This window comes from Poromitra crassiceps, assembly GCF_964638095.1.
Source record: "Poromitra crassiceps genome assembly, chromosome: 1".
Taxonomy (NCBI): Eukaryota; Metazoa; Chordata; class Actinopteri; order Beryciformes; family Melamphaidae; genus Poromitra; species Poromitra crassiceps.
Genome location: NC_139623.1, coordinates 95,798,394 through 95,819,161, shown reverse-complemented (window position 1 = coordinate 95,819,161; position 20,768 = coordinate 95,798,394). Strand labels below are relative to the sequence as shown.

The 20,768-nt window shown below is 47.2% G+C and overlaps 1 protein-coding gene across 1 annotated transcript in view; it reads left to right on the top strand.

Annotated features, from left to right (window-relative positions):
- LOC310782483 (neurexin-2-like) overlaps positions 1 to 20,768 on the top strand; it is a gene marked incomplete at both ends in the record, with an annotated part of 239,450 nt that overhangs the window by 19,725 nt on the left and 198,957 nt on the right. Inside the window, one exon of the mRNA XM_083643153.1 lies at positions 9,690 to 9,991. Coding sequence (XP_083499279.1) covers positions 9,690 to 9,991 — 302 coding nt within the window. The remainder of the gene's footprint in view (positions 1 to 9,689; positions 9,992 to 20,768) is intronic.

Below are 20,768 nucleotides of genomic sequence, written 5' to 3'. Positions count from 1 at the left end.
AAGTGACGAAGCATCTGGAAGCGCAGCCAGTTTCATTTTGGTGCACTTGTTAGCACATTAGACCGTTCAGTCAGACCAGCCGTGATGCGGCCGGCTCGCCCCATGCAGAGATTGTTTCGGCGTCTGATCTATTTTTGTGTGAGACCCGCGAGTGATTGTGTGAAGCCAGATAGGAAGTCAGTACAAGTGGTCACCGGCGCGGAGCAAAGCAGTGCATCTGGTGTGAATGGCCAGGGTCCTGCTCGAGCTGAATTTACACACAGCGGCACTTCGCGTCTGCAGCATCACAATCATCTTCCACCCTCCTCCCTGCATGCATGCTCCAACCCGCTCTGACTGACTGGTGGCGACCATTTATGGATTTCGTTTCCACTCCCTCCGTGTCGAATCTGTCTATCTCAAATGCCTGTGCTACTGTGAAACAATAACATCAACAATGCTAGCTCGTTGCTACATGCTGAAAACGGTTGGATCTGGATTGTGCAATAAAGCAGGCCTGCTTGATACGTTTGGTGGATAGTTGTAAAGGTGAACGGAGCCTTTTTCCCCTATACCAGGGTGGAGGTATTAGCAGCCAGACTCTGCCATTGTAGGGAGGGAGTCTGGCAAGCGAGACTACCCGGGGAGGAACTCAAGGTAGGAGCTGCTGAGATGGAGTGGAGCGCTCCAAGGCAGTGATTGACCTGGTTGTGGTCAACTTGTAAACCTCCATGAGTTGCTGGAACATTGTGTTTTTGATGAATGTGTGGCCTTATTCAACTCCAACATCACATACAGGAAGACGCAGAAGAGCAAGCGCATCTAGAAGAAGCTCTATCTCCAATCTGTAGGGCTGCAAGAACCCTACATCACTCTCATTGACATGGGCATGATCTAGATGATGGCAACTCCATCAGCAATTGGATTGGCAGACACAAGATGGCACCCCATACAAATGGTCGGACTATGTCCACAAGGTGTCATCCATCATCCTTGTCCGCCATGGTGATGTTGACATATCTGTGTGATCGACCGGTATGACACAGCATACTTGGCTAAAGATGATGAGCGGAATCTGATGATTCAGAATCTATAGCTACAGCTAATAAAAAGAGCTTATTTTAGTTATCTTGTCATACATTCATTAAATATTTTAATGCAAGAAATCCTGGGGGTAGTTGGTACAGCAGTACCAAGGTAAAATGGGTGTTGACATTAACGTATTTTCAGTGAACATAATTCTGAAATGACTCCCAAAACATCCACCATTGTTAATCTCCTTCCTTGTGGTAAACCCCAAACGCACAGTATACCTTCCCATTCAAAAGTTACATTTCCACAATACTGGATGGCAGCCATCTTGGAATTCTGGGTCAAAACTATGCCATAATGTCAAACTGATGTCAGAATCGGATTCCTCGTGGTTGACTTACACCGAAAAGTGTCTTCATACATTATTCTATGTGCTCTGGGTCAAAAGTCAATTTTTTAACATGGCGCCAGTGGCCATCTTGGATTTGGCCATCTGGCAAGGAAAATCCCAGGATCCTTAGGAGGGACCTGGGCGCTATTTTAACAAAAGGTCTATATAAGTCAAATCACTCATCAAAACATCTTAGCCAGAGAATGGTCATGGCTTTGAAGTTATAGCATCGGTTATCAGATACTGTCATTTCCTTCTCACAACGTCATCAAATTCACCATTGATTAGTCACTTTAACAGTTTATGATGTTCTATATGGTATCATTGTAATCCTTGACCCTGAAAACATTGGGATAGACATCTCCTTTTCAGTGTTAGCATGTGTGGTTCAGGAGATATGATGCAAACTACATAATTTGCTTATGGCAGAATTAAAATGGCCGCCACAAGGCATTTTTGCGATGGCTCAATTTCTGAAACTGTACAGGGCCCCAAACTATAAGCAAGTTTCATGCTTTTACGAAAAAGGGAACATCATTTTCACATATCATCTGGACTAATACACAGAAATCAGGGTTTTGTCATTTATATGGGGGTAGGTTTGTTTACAGAGTGATAACTATCCTTAAGCTACCAAATCAGCAGGGTTATCATACCAAAATATAAACTAGAGACATGTAGGAAGACAAAAATAACAAAATCGTGCGGTCACCTCAGGTGGTACCGATTTTTGCCTTGGCCCATGGACTATCTCAGGGATGAGTCCCACCATCTACAAAAGAATGAACAGCTTTTTCAGGCTTGATGTGGCTGTGTGCCCATGTGCTTCAGTCCCAGCATTCTCTGCCAGCATCTACTGAAACACACAGATAGAAAGAGCGAGATTAATCCGACACAGCCAGGTGTGCCTCGCTGACTGGCTTTACTGGCTCTCCTACACACCAATGCTCAATCGCTGCCCCGCCTGCCACATACCCCCATCACACTGCGGGACGTCCAGCCGACAACCGACTCCCCTGCCCCTGAGTGCGAGAGGAAGTCAGCAACTGCCATCTGTGCCCCCGGGCCTATGGACCACTTTGAAATTAATCAGCTGTAAAGCCTGATACTAATGAGTGCTCCACACGTTGGCATTCTTCATGTGGTGGAGCCATTGCAACATGGCATGATGGGAACAGAGGGTGGAACTGGTGGCCCAGAGGGTAGTAGCAGCAGGTAGCAGCAGAGGGTAGTAGCAGCAGGTAGCAGCAGAGGGTAGTAGCAGATGGTAGTAGCAGCAGGCGGATCTGCCTATTTGATTGCAAGACATTACTTCTCTACAGTGCTTTATTTTCAGCTAATGTATAGCACAGGGTGGTCCCTTTCTGGTCTCATATGCTGCAGTGGGTGCCATCTTACCTATCTGAGGGCAGACTTGCCCACAGTCCAAGTGGTGCCCCAGATAGCATAGCTCCCTGTGTACAATTGCACGCTTCTTTGGGTTGGCCATGGTCACCTAACCTGATGCTTCCAGATGGTTTGTTTCACATAGCCATCTGGGAACTTGCTCAGGAAACCATTTAAAAGGGTCAGGCGCTTTCAAAAAATACCTGGCAGGTGATAAACCATCTGTCCATTACGTATATATCAGGGGCTCGCTTCTTGCTGTTGTCACACCTAAATCCCGCCTATAGCTGGCTCTGGACGCTGATTGGTCAGAACCACTGGTGGTTCCCATTCCAACCAATAGATTAGAGCATGCCAAGATGGATTTATCATGTGATCATGATCTTGCGCGAATCCAGCTGCCTCGCAAGGTTAATGGGCACCCTCCGCCTCAAGGTCTCCACGACAGCCAGCTCTCACTATAGATGATGATGTCATCTGAATAGGCATCTGAGGGTGCAGCACCTTCTCATTGAGACATAGCATGTACCTTAAATAGCCTGAAAAGAGGTGTATCAAATTGGTACAATGCATCCTGGAAAGGAGAAGTCAGTTTTCTCTTTCTTCTGACAAGAGATTCTGCCAGTTATCCTTTGGTCAAATCTAGTGTTAATACGAGCACCGTCTGTCAGGTCCAGGAGGTTGTTGACCGTGGGTGTGGATAGAGATCGAATTTGGACACGGCACTAAAGAGCTGTAGCCTGACATTGCCAGACAAATTTGCAAATGTGAATGAGTCTGGAAACTCTCAGTTCAATTTCCAGGGGGTGTTATCAACGGGCGCAGACCAAAATGCCTATGGATGTAATTGGGTAGACCTACAAGCAATCAGAGCAATGAAACGTGTGTTTCAAAAATGCCTCTACGGTGCTCATCTGTCAGTCATCATATCAAACTGCCCCATATTTGATAAACGGTTGTGATTGGCCTGGTCGGGTAGAAATCTGTCTGAACGGGAAGGGTGGGGGACAGACATCTGCTAGAGCATATAAAACATTAGCTTGCAGATTTGTCAGGTTCCCAGGCTATATAATTGAGGTTGGCCTAAAGAACTTTTTGTTTTGTGTTTCGGCAAAAAATAGGGGCAGATCCACACCTTTACCCCTGGCAGAGTCTCTTTGTGGTGAGTATGAGGAATTGGCTGATTTTCTGGTGCCAACTCATCTCTCCCAGTCACCATGCTAGCCAGAGAGACAGGGACTACCTCATTCCAAGTTTTGAGTAGATTTAAATGATTATCACGTGCCTCACCCCTTCCAGACCATGCTACCTCATCTTCGACATCCCCTCCTCACCGTGTGATGCTGAATGGCCACTTGCAAAAACAAAAGAAGAGAAAAAACATGGATGGAAGTGAAGCATAATACAGATGCAGCAATCTTCAATTGGCATCTGGGCCATGACTCGTCCCTGCAGGGACCTGTCATGATCCTTGGCAGATTAAACAAAGATAAAACAGAAACCTAACTTAATACTTATACTTAACATAACTTAAACCAATTAAACCTCTTAATAAACAGTATAGATATCATTTGTTTATCTAAGCAATGTCCCTTATGGTGTAACAAAGTTCAGTTCTTTGGTATGGCAGCTGGCTGCCACTGTAGAAGCACTTTATCTCCCGCTGAAAAGTGTCTTGTGTTTTACACATGCTTTTTGACTTCCCGCACCTAGAGCTCATTTAGCTTGCACTTTAGACCATTTAAACTACCCTTTGTGGGTCCAAACTAATAGAGTAGGAGACACAAACCTGGGGAGATGTAAAGGAAGTGAGAGAGAGACTGAACAGGTTGAGTACAGCAAGGTGTGACAATGGGAGAAGCAGGAGGAGCGGAGACGGGGTGAGATCGTTGGTGCTGGCGAGAGCCCAGTATGGGCTGCTCCTTTCTGGAGCTCTGGGCATCCCCCTAGTAGTCATTTGCAGAGAAAGATGCTTCTCTACCATGGCCATGGCTGCAGCCTGTTTAGAGGGGTGGTGACACTAGAGTTGACCGTGGCTTGCAGTATGGTGCCGAACTGGTCCAGCACCATCTGTTCAGTGATCTCTTTGCTGGTGTAGATCCTTGGATCCACATTATAGGCGACCCCTTGAAATTGTCGCCGATATCTATCTGGCGTCAGGCCGAGTAAGACCAGGACCACCTTCTTTACAAGCTGGTATTTATTCTGGCAGCAGACTACTGCATGGGCTATGAGCTCCACTTCCCAGGTGAGCAGGGGAATCAGACATACGGTCCAATCTTTCAGGCCACCCAGACACCACCACTGATCCCTCAAAGACCTCCAGGAAGGCTTTTGGGTTATCCACCTTTGACTTCTTCAGTGGGGAAAGCTGGGAAAGACAGGAAAGCCGGTGGGGTGGATTATCTGGGGGAGGCGCTGGATGGAAGCAGACTCCTCACGAGAGTCGTGTCCTCGTCCTGAGCTGTTCCCCCTGCCACACTGACCAAACAACACTTTTAGGGTAAATTTATACCAACAGAGGCAATATGTGCCATGGTGAGACTGACATATACTGTAGGTATCTGATAATTGACCATTATTTTTCCCAAGGTGTTTAAATTACGCTGTAGTGATAGTGATGAAATGTGCTTGTACTGTGAACAGGGCCGGTTCCAGAACAAGATGAGGATGCATCCTAGATAGGAAGATTAGATTAGATTAGATTAGATTCTTTAATGACCACACAGCCAGGCTGGTGGAATTTGTTTTCAGTACAGTTCATACTTAAGCAATGGTCCAACATTAAACATAATAATACATACATAAAACACAATAACAGTACACAATACAGTCATAGCAGCAGTGATATGGGGGTTGTTACAGAGAGTTCAGTGTCCTTATAGCAGTGGGGAAGAAACTGTTTTTAAAATGGGTTGTCTTGGTGGGCAGAGACCTGTAGCGCCTCCCAGAGGGCAACAGCTGGAAGATGTGGTATGCTGGGTGAGTGGGGTCAGATATGATTTTTTTTAGCTCTATTTATTGTCCTTTGGCAGTGGAGGGGTGCAGATGCCCGGCCAAATTTGACATGTTATTTTACTAAAAATAATGCATTTTACCATCATTTCAAGTAGAATGATACCACCCAAGCAAGAATATTTCAAGTGTTTCAAGTGCTTTACTGAAATATTTGGACCATATAATGATAATACAATTATCTCAACCTTAAAAGGTTACATATAGTTACCAAAAAGCCATAAATTCACATCAAAGAACAAAGAAAAACAATTATAATTCAAGTTTAAACAGTAAGTGTGCAGCTGCAGCATTTATATATATATATATATATATATTTTTTACTTTTCAACTGAGCATGCAGACAATTAAAATAAGGGTGCAATGCATGCTTTTGCACCCCTGTAGAACCGGGCCTGACTGTGCATCACTCTACCGCTGCGTGTAGCCTGGCCTATCTCTAATCACACACCATTTTTAAGGTTTTTATGCCTCCGCCGGCGATAGGCCGGAGGCATTATGGATCCGGGTTGTCCGTCCGTACGATGTTCGTTAACGCGATATCTGAGGAACGCCTTGATGGAATTTCATCAAATTTGCCTCAAACATCGACTTAGACTCAAGGATGAACTGATTAGATTTTGGTGGTCAAAGGCCAAGGTCACTGTGACCTCTCGAACGCCATTTTCAAGCTTGTTAACGCGATATCTCAGGAATGCCTTGACGGAATTTAATCAAACTTGTCTCAAACATCGACTTGGACTCAAGGATGAACTGATTAGATTTTGGTGGTCAAAGGCCAAGGTCACTGTGACCCCTCGATCGCCATTTTCAAGCTTGTTAGCGCAACATCTCAGAAATGCCTTGACGGGGTTTCATCAAATTTGCCTCAACCATCGACTCATCCTTGAGGATGAACTGATTCGATTTTCGTGGTCAAAGGTCAAGGTCACTGTGACCTGACGAATGCCATTCCCAAGTTCGTTAAAGCGATATCTCAAGAACGGCTTGATGGAATTTCTGCTAATTTGCGGGCGCAAGGATGAAAGGATTACATTTTGGTGATCAAAGGTCAAGGTCACTGTGACCTCTCCAACTCCATTTTCAAGCTTGTTAACGCCATATCTCAGGAATGCCTTGACGGAATTTCATCAAATTTGCCTCAAACATTAACTTGGCCTCAAGGATGAACTGATTACATTTTGGTGGTCAAACTTCAAGGTCACTGTGACCTCACGAACGCCATTCCCAAGTTGGTTAACGCAATATCTCAAGAACGGCTTGATAGAATTTCTTCTGATTTGGCTCAAACATCGACTTGGACGCAAGGATGAACTGATTCCATTTTGGTTATCAAAGGTCAAGGTCACTGTGACCTCTCGAATGCCATTTTCAAGCTTGTCAACGCGATATCTCAGGAATGTCTTGATGGAATTTCTTCGAATTTGCCTCAAACGTCCACTTGGACTCAAGGATGAACTGATTACATTTTGGTGGTCAAAGTTCAAGGTCAATGTGACCCCACACACCCAATTTCCAAGCTCTGTAACACAACATCTCAGGAGCGCCTTGACGGAATTTCTTCCAATTTGCCTCAAATGGCGATTTGGACTCAAGAATTAACTAATGGCGGAGGCATACGTCCGCGTTGCGGTCGTTCTAGTTAGAAATGTTTTGGTTTCATCGTTTTTGAAACTTTCCATTAACTACAGACTTACAAATGTCATACAACAATCACCACCAGAATGTTCATATTCTTAAGGAGCACTGCACTGTCTTCCTCCTTCTCACTGATTACCAAGTTGAAAACTTCACACACGTAAAATTCAGCAGAAGAATTTGATAACTATAGTTAAACCAACAAAACGCATAAGATTAATCTATTTTCTTTAAGATTCTGAAGGATCTTGTTTTCTTGCACTGTGCGTGTGCGTGTGTGGGGGGGGTACTGTATGTGTGTGTATTTGGAGTGAGGAATATGTTATTGGATATTAGAGAAAAGGGGTAGTACAGTAGGTCAGGAAATCTATGGCTTTTGGGCTTTAAGTGCACACCTCTGATGTTTTGCTGAATTTGGTCCACAGTACCTTCCGAAAGCTTACAGTAAGAGTAATTTTGGTTTTCTTGGTGTCCCATAACCACTTTTCCTTCACTCTCAGCTCTGATCAGATATACCAACAATAAACAAACATACAGTATAGGCTAATGGCTGACTACATCAGCTTGAAACAGTCCACTCACGAGTTTTACAACTGCATTAGCCTATATCATAAAATGGTCAACAACACTCCTAAGTGTGGTTCAGTGTAAAAGAATGCTTCGATATCAAACGTCACAACCTTGGAAGTGTTTATTTAATGTATATTTGTGTATTTCACTGTTAAGATTAAGAATGGGCTCCAAAATGTGTTAAAGCATGTGTGTGCAAGGCAGCTCTTAGCAGGAGTAAAATAAATAATCATTTATTTATTTATTATTTGGTATTATAGGACAAAGACTAAACCCACAGGGCAAGCCAACAAAATCACAACACAAACAACAACATTCAACACAAGGAGTAGGACGTTTTGCAGCTTCTCAGTTCAGTTGTAACAGTTTGCAGCTACTGTTTTGATAAAAGTGTCTCGATTTTCTATTTGCACCTGCAGAGGTTTTCTTGGTTCTGAATATATATATTAGGTATTGTAATAATTAGTAGTATTATATTTTCAGGTCAGTAAGGGCTTGTTAGTCACATTTTGAGACATTTTATCATTTTTCACGTAGGTGTCACATTTATTAAATGGTGGATATCTTCTTCTCTTGGTGAGTGACTTGACAGCCACTTTCCCTGAGGGGATCCTCAAGAGTCAATCTGAGCGGTAATGCAAGCGGAGATGCATTAGTTCAGTTTGGATTGCGGTTCAGTTGAGGATGTGAAGAGAAGTGAGTGAGCTGAAATCCAAAATGAATTGGCAATCAAAATCACTCCATGTGTGCTGGCTGACAATGTATGACGGGCCAGCCCAGGCTCACAGCTCACAACCCTTGAATTATACACAGAAATTGTGCTGTAATGATTTTTGAAAAATCTTGTATTATAAGTTAACTTTCACTAATGCGACTAGGGTTGGTGAATAACATCCATGCTTTAGCTAGCTAGCCTTTTGTTTGCCCCAAAAAGAATATGAGCATTCTTCTCCCAAACAGATCAAAGGCTTCATCTATTACTAGATGGATTCATGAGTTGCATCATTGCTGGTTGAAGTTGGAAGACAGAATGGGTGATCGGGATCGCCATGGTGATCGCTCATGCGATGTGAAAAGAGACTTTGTATCAACTGCACCAGACCTTTGACACCAAGAGTACATTGATCGTGTTATTATTGTTGCATGTGTAATGTGCTGACCTCGAGGTACAAGGACAATGAAGCAGACAAGTAACAACATCTTTCTCCTAATCGATGGCTGCTAATCACTTTAGATTTGGACAGCTGATCAAATAGTAGTGTCGGAGCTATTTGCTCTTACTGTACATTAAACAAATGTATTGGGCATCCTTCAAGCCAAACAGAACCAAGTGTTCTCTCAGGCAACAGGCCTGTTTTGGAGCACACGGTTCCATCAGATGCAGGGATTCCCTAAATTGCAACTTCAGCTTATTTACTGATGACCTCTGCAAATACACATCCTGTTCAAAATCATTTGAATGATTATGGGATAATTGTTGAATAATGCCGATTAAAGAGTGGATTAATCAAAGATAAAACAGAAACAGAAGATGGCTGCCACTGTAATTTACACTCATTTTAGCTCAGTGTTGGTCACCAAAGCATATCAATAGAGCAGTGATTTTAGATAAGCCACACTTCTGACTGATAAATGGAAAGAGATGGGTGTTTCTAAGATGTGTATCTTCCCTTCTTAGGGCAGGAGGAGTCAGTGGCCACCTTCAAAGGGAATGAGTTCTTCAGCTACAACCTGTCTCAGACGCCCATCCAGAGCAGTTTGGATGAGATCACGCTGTCCTTCCGCACCCTGCAGAGGAACGGGCTGCTGCTTCACACGGGGAAGTCAGCTGATTACGTCAACCTGTCTCTGAGGAACGGAGCTGTGTGGCTGGTCATTAACCTGGGCTCCGGTGCCTTCGAGGCGCTGATGGAGCCTGCCAGCGGCAAGTTCAATGACAACGTCTGGCATGATGTCCGCGTGACACGCAACCTTCGGCAGGTATGCATCTGCACATGCCACTGTTTTGATCTTGCTTTATGCCAGCCTGTAGTTGGCAGAAAGGCTCTGCTGCCATGTGTATCCAAGTACAACCAATTACTCCACATACATGGACACCTTGTAATTAGTTTAGTTTATTTAATTTATAAAAAAGGACAGTGTGCGCAAACATTAATTATTTAAAAAATAAAAAGATTGGTGCACCAGATATAGCAGTAAGCTCATTTGCATCCGTAGTCCTAATTGAAATAGTTGCTGTGATTTGTCAGTGCATCTCCCAGAACTAGTGAACTATAATGAAAACACACACACACACACACACACTCAGGTGTTGAAGTCGGCCCCTTCTCCCCCGCCCCCTCCCATATACTTTTCTATTTTGTTTGTTTACTGTACCACAATTTGAACAATTTGACTCATACCACACAATCTTTTAGGTACACTTAATAACTATATTAAACAATTTGAATAGACCCTGAGTAGTAGAGTCCATCATCAAAGCCTGAATAAGCTCTATCAAAATACCGTGTTGGTTTCTGTTTGAATGTTGCAACCTGCTGTATTTTGTTATATTCGCTAACTCCCATTTTCCACTTTGATAGATATTTCAGACTTATATATTACACTCTTCGTCATGAAGAAGATTGCTTTGCTGGAAACTACTAAATCCGTTTATAATCAGCAACTTTCTGCACAGACAGGATTAAAATGATGCTCTGAAGGTCTTATTGCCTTATCGAAAGAAAGACTTAACTCATACAGTGATATCTATCATAGAAGTTACCCATTATTCATGTATTATTGCAATAGCGCTGTGGTTTCCACTGGCTGTTCTCTTCTCTACTACTGTATAGAATAAAATGTGCACATTGTGTCACCTTTTGACAAACACCACTCAAAAAAGTAAAACTGCAGCAATTACAGCAGTATTAGTTATGCAAGAAATCTTGCAATATAATGGCTACAGCCGTGTATTGTACGTGTTTGACATGTTGCTGTGACTGTGATATTTATTGGTTTTGGAACATCAATCACGTCCAACGGGTCTCCAACATTTCACTTTCATTAACATTGTCCACTTGACAAGGCACAGCCATATAATAGGTTTCACAGTGTCATTTCTCAAAGTAATTTACAGACTGTCAGGATGTGTTGGTTACATTAAATGTTTCTCTACTAACGCTGTTCTGTTCCTGGCTGTCCAATTATTCTCCAATTTAAACCAGGGCTATTCAACTACTTTAGCATGCAGGGCAGATTATGAAAATTATAATGTATATTGTATTTTGAGTTGCTGATCTATGCACTTACAAGTAAACATAAAAAAGAAAATAGTTTGGGCCACAAATGAGTAGAGCTTTGGTATGAGGAGGTGGAGTTGGATGTTTATAGCATGAATGTACCACCAAAAAATCTGCGGGAACTGAGTCACGCTACTGAATCCCTGTGGAACATTTCCAGCACCTTGTTGAATTCGTGCCTTGTCTCTATTTGCATGCGCCCCCCTCACGGTTTCCTCCAAGCTTTTCCAACTAAGGTTTTTTTCTTGGGAGTTTTTCCTTGTGTGCATTTAGGCTCTAAGGCTGTAGAATAGCTAGATTGTGTGCATTTAGGCTATAAGGCTGTAGAATAGCTAGATTGGGTGCATTTAGGCTCTAAGGCTGTAGAATAGCTAGATTGTGTGCATTTAGGCTATAAGGCTGTAGAATAGCTAGATTGTGTGCATTTAGGCTATAAGGCTGTAGAATAGCTAGATTGTGTGCATTTAGGCTCTAAGGCTGTAGAATAGCTAGATTGTGTGCATTTAGGCTATAAGGCTGTAGAATAGCTAGATTGTGTGCATTTAGGCTCTAAGGCTGTAGAATAGCTAGATTGTGTGCGTTTACATGTAGGCTCTAAGGCTGTATAATAGCTAGATTGTGTGCATTTAAGGTCTAAGGCTGTAGAATAGCTAGATTGGGTGCATTTAGGCTCTAAGGCTGTAGAATAGCTAGATTGTGTGCATTTAGGCTATTCATAGCTTTCAAGGGGCGTTACGTGCTGCCGGGAACGCCCACCTGACGGTCAAAAAAAAAACTTGTTCATTCCGCTGCCCGCACTAGTTTCTCACGCTGTGTTTGTTCAGCCAAAATGCCGGATACCTGTTGTGCTATCGGTTGCACTAACCGACGAGGAGACACGCCTGGCTTGTGCTTTTACAGAATCCCGTCGGAGAAAGAAAACTCAGACAGGAGGAGGTTGTGGATTTGTGCGATTAGACGTGGTTCAGTCGCTGGGGAGGGCAAATGGCTTTTTTTCTACCATCAAAGTACACACGTTTTTGCGGCCAACATTTCATCAAAGGTAAGCTCAAGTAACGTTAACGGGGTATTTTAATCATTATTGTAACGTTACTTGAGCTTACCTTTTCATGAAATGTTGGCCGCAAAGACGTGTGTACAAACGGCTGAACAAACACAGCATGAGAAACTAGTCGACTCGGCTGGCAGCGGAATGAACAAGTTTTTTTTTTGACCGCCAGGTGGGCGTTCCCGGCAGCACGTAACGCCCCTTGAAAGCTATGAATAGAGGGTATGCACACCCACTGGAACACGCCCCCTCAATCGGGAACGAGTGTCAAAATGAGTTTCAAATTCCTCCCTGAGCAGCAGGTGTTACTTATCTAGGCTGATTACTGCATTCAAGCTCAGTCTTGCTGTGACTCAGTGGGCGTGACCCCACAGTGACTTCTGCCTCTGTGACATCACATGCATACCCTCTATAAGGCTGTAGAATAGCTAGATTGTGTGCATTTAGGCTCTAAGGCTGTAGAATAGCTAGATTGTGTGCATTTAGGCTCTAAGGCTGTAGAATAGCTAGATTGTGTGCATTTAGGCTCTAAGGCTGTAGAATAGCTAGATTGTGTGCATTTAGGATCTAAGGGGACATTCACACCAAAAGCGTTTTTTTCAGTTAGAACGCTATGAAAAGGATGTTGAGAGCACTTCCATTGTGCACAAAACACAGCGCACAGAGCGTTTTTTGTGTGCTCCGTTTGTTTTCCCCTGTAGTCGCGTGCAGTAGCCTACAGATCAGAACACAACGACCACAAGGACGGTAGCCAGCTAGTTTTGTCTGTTTGATGTTGTTCACTGTCAACATGAAAGCCAGATGATTGCCAATTCTGGCAGCAGCGGAGGTTGAGAATCCCTCGGGAGGAGAAAAGGTAGGAGGAGTGAAAAAGACGAGCAGGGCGCTTTTCCTCTAATGTTCAACTGTTTTCAGATTTAAAACGCCCACAGCGCTCCTCCAACAACAACAGACGCCACCAGCGCTAAACGCCAGGTGCGTTCATTAAAACAGGAGCACGTTTAGCACGTCCTTACATAGAGAATGAATTGCAGAAAGACACTGGCAGCTCAAAAAACGCTTTTGGTGTGAATGTCCCCTAGGCTGTAAAATAGCTAGCTAGATTGTTTGTCTTGCTAAAATCTGCTCTTGCCTACTTTGTTTTTTGCTTGCTACAGTATGCTTGCCTTATATAAGTTTGTTCAATTGTGTTCATTGATTGTGTTTAGTTACATCTACAGTAGCTAGACACAAAACAAACTTGACTTGACTGAATCGTTGGAAAACCTCAAGACATGCCATTGCCTATTGTCATAGTTAATTCTGCAGTCATCATAATTAATTCTGAAGTCATTTGTATACACAATATAAAAACAATGGTGAGGAAACACAGCCCTGGGGGGAACCTGTGGAAGAGAATAATTTGGAGGATAAAACACCATTAACCCTAACACATACTGTGACCTATCTGTCAAGAAATCCACTATCCAGCTAACAAGATTTAAGTTCATGTTACAGTAAAATTAGAAAGGAGTTTCTCTGCAAGTAGGTAACGGATAGTATTGAATGCAGATGAAAAGTCAATGAATAAACACCGAGCATGAGTTTGTTATTTTTGGTTCTTGCTCAAACCGAATGTTTTATGGTCACACACTCACGATTCAGTAGGTCATGGGTTGGCTTGGTTCCAGCCCTAAAACTCGTTATATAAGGATTTTTCAAAATGTCTATGGAGAAAATGAATGGGGAGCTTACTTCCGGGGCGGGAAACGTCACAAAAAGTCACCTGACGTTGGGCCCTATCTTCGTACAGGCGATATCCCTTATTTACGCTTGCGCACCTGTTTGCGCGTGCCTTAACACGGGCAAGATAACAGTCCGCCTTGCGCATTTGTCCAGGTGTTATGCAGAGTTTTGCACCCCCGCCCGGCAGCAAATAAAAGCATCCCCACCTCACGGGGGGGATTTATACAGGAACATACTGTAACTGTTTAAAAATGATATAATTGTTTGGGTAGACGTGACCTCCCTGTTTTTAAGTTAAAACACCCCCAAAATCTTGTGAGGATGCAATACTCGCGGGGGAGCATAATTTATCACAACAACGGGCACAAGCACAGATTAGAGGCGTGCCAAATCATTTATGCACGGCGCAAACGGGATTTGGGCGGTGTTATCCACCAGAATTATTCACAGGTGTGGCCTGGCAATGCCTGGGCGTTACATCAATCAGATTCCCGTTTCGCAGTCCATGTAATACAATTTGCGTGAGGCATGCTGTACTTCTCCCCATGCGTAATTTGGATAGGTGTAGGCCTATTGACTGTATATATTATCCCTATCTCATAACGACACCATCACATCATATACCTGTTAAAAACATCTGAGTTTTGATGCAATTCGGGTTATTTCATTGACTGGGGTGGGACAATAGAAACGTGTTTGCGGCGGGTAAACAGTGGAGACAAAAGAAAAGATTGGAGGATTTACAGTGGACTCAATTAAAACTCGACTCGTGCCGAGGCTTGTGCCAGATCGGCTGTGATGCCAACGACCCTCCGGGTTATAGCAGGTGAAGGTGAATAGCCTATAGACCTTATTTGCTAACCCTGGACGACACCATATTGTTGACATACCGTCCTGTGCGCACACAGCGCTGCAGGCAGCTGACAACTAGTAACAGCCTTATTGTCGTTTCTGTTCCATTACAAAATTGCGATGGTAATGACACCAATAAAAACCCCACAGTTGTTATTTGTATTTTGCCGACGGCAGCCGTTAATGCCTGTAGTTAGTTAGTTAGTTAGTTAGTTCGTTTTTATTTCCGTGTCATGCCATTTCTGGCCCATCCCACATGGGATTACAAGACACTATCACACCAAATTATATATAAACATAACATCCGGCTGTACCTCAATATACAAACAAAAATAAACAAAGTATATAATATATACACATACGTATGTACATATACATACATACACATATAACGATACTTACTGTACATACATAAAAAAAAATCTTTTTTTCTTTTTCTTACATTGCCTTTTCCTGATAAAGAGCTTTTTTTCTCATGTCCCAAGCTTTTTCCAAGTAACAAGCCAATCCAAAAGTTTCATACGTAAACAATCAACTCAAATGATGTGCATCATCATTATTAAGAAAATCAAAATCTGTTTTTATCTTACTGAACAAAATATTGTGCAGTTTACTGTAAAAAGGACAATAAAAAACAAAATGAAACTCATTTTCTATGTCATTTAAACAACACATTGGATACACCCGCTCTTCTTCTTCCAATCTGACATACCGTCCAGTTTCGATCATAAGCGGTAAAATACCAGATCTCAGCTGGGCTCATAAGGCTCTCTGTTTTTTTGATAAATTATAATTAACATAATTTTCAGTACCAAAATCATGTTTAATGATACGAAACGTATGCAGCTTTGGTTTAGTCCATATATCCTCAGCCCATCGCACCTTATAAACACAGATTCTATATAGCAATGTTGATTTTGCTGTTATTGAAAAATGCCTCACCAAACCCAAAGCTAAAAAATAATGCATGCACATCTCTTGACCAACAACCATTAATTTGTTTATCCCACTGAAAAATCGTTCTTGCTAGCCTGTTTCCCTCCATATCAAGCAACCTATTCCACAGCTGAGCCATATATATTTTCCAGCGAGCCTCACCTGGTTCCCACCCCATGTCCCCTGCTATAGCTAACTTTGGAGCATATTTGTGTGTACCTAAAAAATATCTCATTGCACTGTTTTGGACTGATTCACATATAGAGATGTTTCGGAGGCCCCGAGCCCCAGCAGAATAATCGAGCACAGGACATACACAAGCTACAAAGAGTTTGGAGTATGTTTGGAAACTCATATCCTTCAGGTTTTATTTCGTTGAAGCTCGGCTCCCACCTATTGCCATCTCTGCGTGGTACACGCTATCGAATGCTCTTACCTTTTATTACTTTAAAAGTGTCCTTTCCAACCATCCATTAGACCGTTGACAGGATGCAGACTGGACCCTTGGAAAATCCGGGGCGATCCTGACGGTCTCATGGTCTCCCATCCAATAGCAGGAGTAGAGGCGGGCACAAGCCCTCACGCCTGGAATTGGACCGGGAAACCACCACTCTTACCTGCATTCGGCCAAGGACAGACGTGTGAATTATTGCTCCAGATTAGCGTTAGCTTGCCCGACCACTTTCACTTCAACTGCTCCCCGTACATCGGCGTAGCGGACGGGAACCTCGGTCGTTGATTTTCCGGTCTGGAAGGTTACCTTCGCCTGGGCGGTGAAAGTTGGAGGCGAGCGACAAAGCTAAGTGTTTTTTTTTTTCACGTGTCGGCGGCTTTTAAGAACAAGCCGGTCCGAGTGTCGTTGTATGCTTGCTAATTGAATTGCTCTGTCTAAGCTAACCTCACGTAGAGATAACTCTCCGCTACTAGCGTCACGTGTTTCGTAGCTTAGTCTCGTTCTTGTGTTGGGTTACAGGTATTAGTCGGCACCACTGCCGACTGGCTTGCTAGAGTTAAGACCCGCTAAAATAGCCTGCCGCCTACGCGCGCTCGGTCTGCCACGTTCAGTGGTTTGTGTAACTCGCTTGCTTCAGTGTTACCCACAAGGCGATAAAGAAGAGGATACATTAACGTTAACGTTGTTCGCCTGTCACTACCGCGTGTTCTAACAGGATGGCTAGTGTTAACAAGGCGAAGCGCTGTGCGGACAAGTGTGGCGCGTGGCTATCAGCCAAGGACTCGCACACGCTGTGTGTTGAATGCCTGGGACAGGCCCACGCAGATAGCTGCCTCGGAGATCCGGAGTTTTGCCTTGCCTGTACTGAGATGCCTCGTAGCACTCAAAAATACAGGGCAGACTTCTTCAGAGGCCACGCTGGCGGCGTTGCTGCTGCAGCTGAGCCCAGCCAGAGTCAGACTACCTCTGGGCCTGCTACCTCCGACACCCCGCTGCCTCTCGGACAGCAGCACGTTGACAACTCTCGGGAGGGCTCCCAGCACAGCTCCCAGGAGAGCTCCCCACGTGCTTCTCGTTTGGGTTCACAGCACGGCCACAAGGAGGGTTCCCAGCAGTGCTCCCAGGTGAGCTCCCCACGTGTGTCTCGTTGGGGTTCACAGCATGGCCACAAGGAGGGTTCCCAGCAGCACTGCCCGCTGAAGCGCCCACGGCAAGATGCGCGGGGTTCCCGGTCGGGTTCGCAGCACAGCTACCAAAGAAAAAAGGTAGGTTCCCAACAGTGCTCCCCGCCGAAGCGCCCGCGGCATGACGCGCGAATTTCCCAACGCGGTTCTCGGTCGGGTTCACAGCACAGCTGCCAGGTAGGTTCCCAGCGTGACTTCCCGCCGGGATCACGGCAGTGCGAGCAGTATACCCGGCACAGTTTCCCAGCGGGTTCCCAGCGCGGTCCCCACCTGCGTTCCCCACATGGTTCCCGCTGTTCCCTGCCCCCCTCCCCCAGGTCGGGTGAAGGTGCGGCTAACTCCCGTGTCTCGGAATGGGCTCGCCTTTCCGCCAAGATGGCCGGAGGCGGGGGACCCTGGGATGACTTCCTCGAGATCCACCCAAAACGGGATGATGAGGCCTCCCTGCTGGCCGGCCCGGGTAACCCAGAAAGGGCTCACCCCGGGGGGCTCCCCCCTCCTGACGACATCTCCTCTGAGATCTACCAGAGGGAGTTCAGGGAGGTCGTGGCCAGGGCTGTTTCCGCCCTCGACTGGGACTGGCCTACGCCCCCTACCGTCGAGAAGGACATGTTCACCGCCTCCCACTTCCGCGCCGTTGAGACGCCGCTACGGGGCAGCCTGCCCTTCTGCCCCGACGTGCAGCGTAGGGTTCAGCGATCCTGGACCAAACCCTACTCCTCTGAGGCCCCCATCCGACGCTTTAAGTGCTGGTCTAGCGTCGTGGAAGGGGCCCAATCAGGCTATGAACATCCCCCCCCACTGGAGAAGGCGGTGGCGGACCACCTGCTCCCAGGCCAGAAGAAGGAAGGGAAGCCCTTGCTCCCCTCCCCAGCCTGCAGGGAGACTGCTTCGCTCCTGGAAAAGTCCTATCTGGCGGCAGGCCAGGCGGCCTCCATGGCCAACACCATGGCCTTCCTGCTTAAGTATCATTGCTTCCTGGTAGACCAGGTCCAAGCAGCCCCCGAGCCTGAAATGTTCACTGAGCTACGCCGGGTCTCCGACTACGTCTTCAAGATGCTGGAGTGTGTGTCGGAGGACTCAGGGAGGGTCATGGGATCTTCGGTGGCCGCCTTGCGTCACCTCTGGCTGCAGCTCACCAGCCTGCGTGGCCATGAGAGGACGGACCTCCTCAACGCGCCCGTTTGCCCTACCGGGCTCTTCGGTTCAATGGCGGACCTCGCCAGCAGGGCCCAGAGGCGGCGTGAGGACACGGAGGCGGTCGGCAGAGTCCTGCCGCGCAAGACCGGGGCGACCCATCACACAGCGAGGCCACCCCCTGCCCGAGGTCGTTCGACGACGACCCGCGGCAGCCCTGCACGCCGTCCACGGGACAGGCAACCCCAGGGGTGGTCCGGTCCCCCAGCCAACGCAGACAGGAACAGCTCGAATGCCCCAAGGAACGCGGGGCCAACACCTCCCCAGCCAGCCTGGACTGGCGCGGGTCGAGGAAGCCGTGCCCACCGCAGCAGGGGCTCCCGCCGTAACCCTGACAAGTCGGCCACCGCGACCGGGCCCCGAGGCCCGGCGCGTACCTAGCGGTCCCCCGGGGGGGGGAGGGGCAGCCTCCACGCTGCCAGGACCTGGCGTCCCACAGTGTTGTCGAGCGCCGAAGAGAGCCTTGCTCAGTACGTGTCCCTTGCCAGCGAAAGCTGCGAGGTGCTCGGAGGGCACCTCACCATCTGCAGGCCCCCCTGCTATTCCCCCCCCACAGCTGTCGTCGCACCAGCCGGGCAACGACCTCCTGCGGCCTCCGGGATGCAGCCCCCCCGGGCTGGTCCTGCTGGGGCCGCACACCACGGGCGACGACTCGCCGCGGCCTCCGGGACGCAGCCCCTATGGGCTGGTCCTGCCGGGGCTGCACGCCATGCTGCCACGGCCTCCGGGACGCACCCCCCCTGGGGACGTCCTGCTGGGGCCGTGTGCCGTGGCGCCTCAGGATCATGTGCCAAGGGTAACCCCGACACAGGGCACCAGACCTGCCCTGGCAAACAGCCTCCCCCTGTGGAAGAGGCTGTGCAGACCCACACCGTGGGTGCTGCGAACGCTGGAGAAGGGCTACGCGCTGCAGTTCGCGGCCCCCCCGCCGGCTTTCACGGGCATCCCTGTCTCAGACCTGGCGGATGCGGACTCCATGGCTGTCCTCGGCGAGGAAGTCTCCTCGCTTCTGGCAAAGGGCGCGATACGGCCCGTGCCGGACAAGGACAGGCAGTCCGGGTTCTACCACAGGTACTTCCTGGTGCCCAAGAAGGACGGGTCCTTACGGCCCATCCTCGACCTCAGGCGGCTAAACCCCCTGCTCAGGAAGCTTCCCTTCCGCATGTTGACGCTCCCCACACTGTTCAGAGCGATCAGACCCGGGGACTTCTTCACGTCAGTCGACCTAAAGGACGCCTTCTTCCACGTTTCCATCGTGGAAAGGCACAGGAGGTACCTCCGGTTCTCCTTTCAGGGAGTCTCCTACGAGTACTGCGTACTCCCCTTCGGCCTGTCTCTAAGTCCCAGGACTTTCACAGTCTGCGTCAACACAGCGCTGGCTCCCCTCCGAGAGATGGGGATCCGCGTTTACGTCTACCTCGACGACGCCCTGATAGCGGCGAGCTCGAGCGAGATGGTGTCCGCACACACCGAGGTGCTGACTTCCCACCTCCAGGCCTTGGGGTTCCTTATAAACTGGCGCAAGAGCGCCCTTGTGCCTCAACAGGTCACAACCTTCCTGGGTCTGGAGCTAGACTCCCTTTCAATGCGCGCCCGCCTCTCTCCGGAGAGGCTGGACAACCTTCGGAGGACAGCGGAGACTCGGCGTCACGCACGCACGATCTCCGTTCACCAGTGCTCCGTGCTACTGGGCCTTATGGCCGCGGCGACCGCGGCAATTCCTCTGGGGCTGCTGCACATGCGCCCCTTCCAAAGGTGGTTCCTCGGTCATCGCTTGGACCCAGCGATACATCGGTCCCGCGTCCTTACGCTGTCGGACCGCGCTCGCCAAGCCTTGGAAGTGTGGACGGACCGCTGTTGGCTCTTAGAGGGCGCCAGACTGGGTCCGGTCCCACTCAGGCGAGTGATTCGGACCGACGCCTCCCTTTGGGGCTGGGGCGCGGTCTTCGAAGGCCAGGCTGCAAACGGGCGATGGCAAGCCCAACAGCTTCGCCACATAAACATACTAGAGCTGGAGGCAGTTCGCCTCGCTCTTTGGCACTTCCAACATCAGATCATGGGCCACCATGTACTGATACGG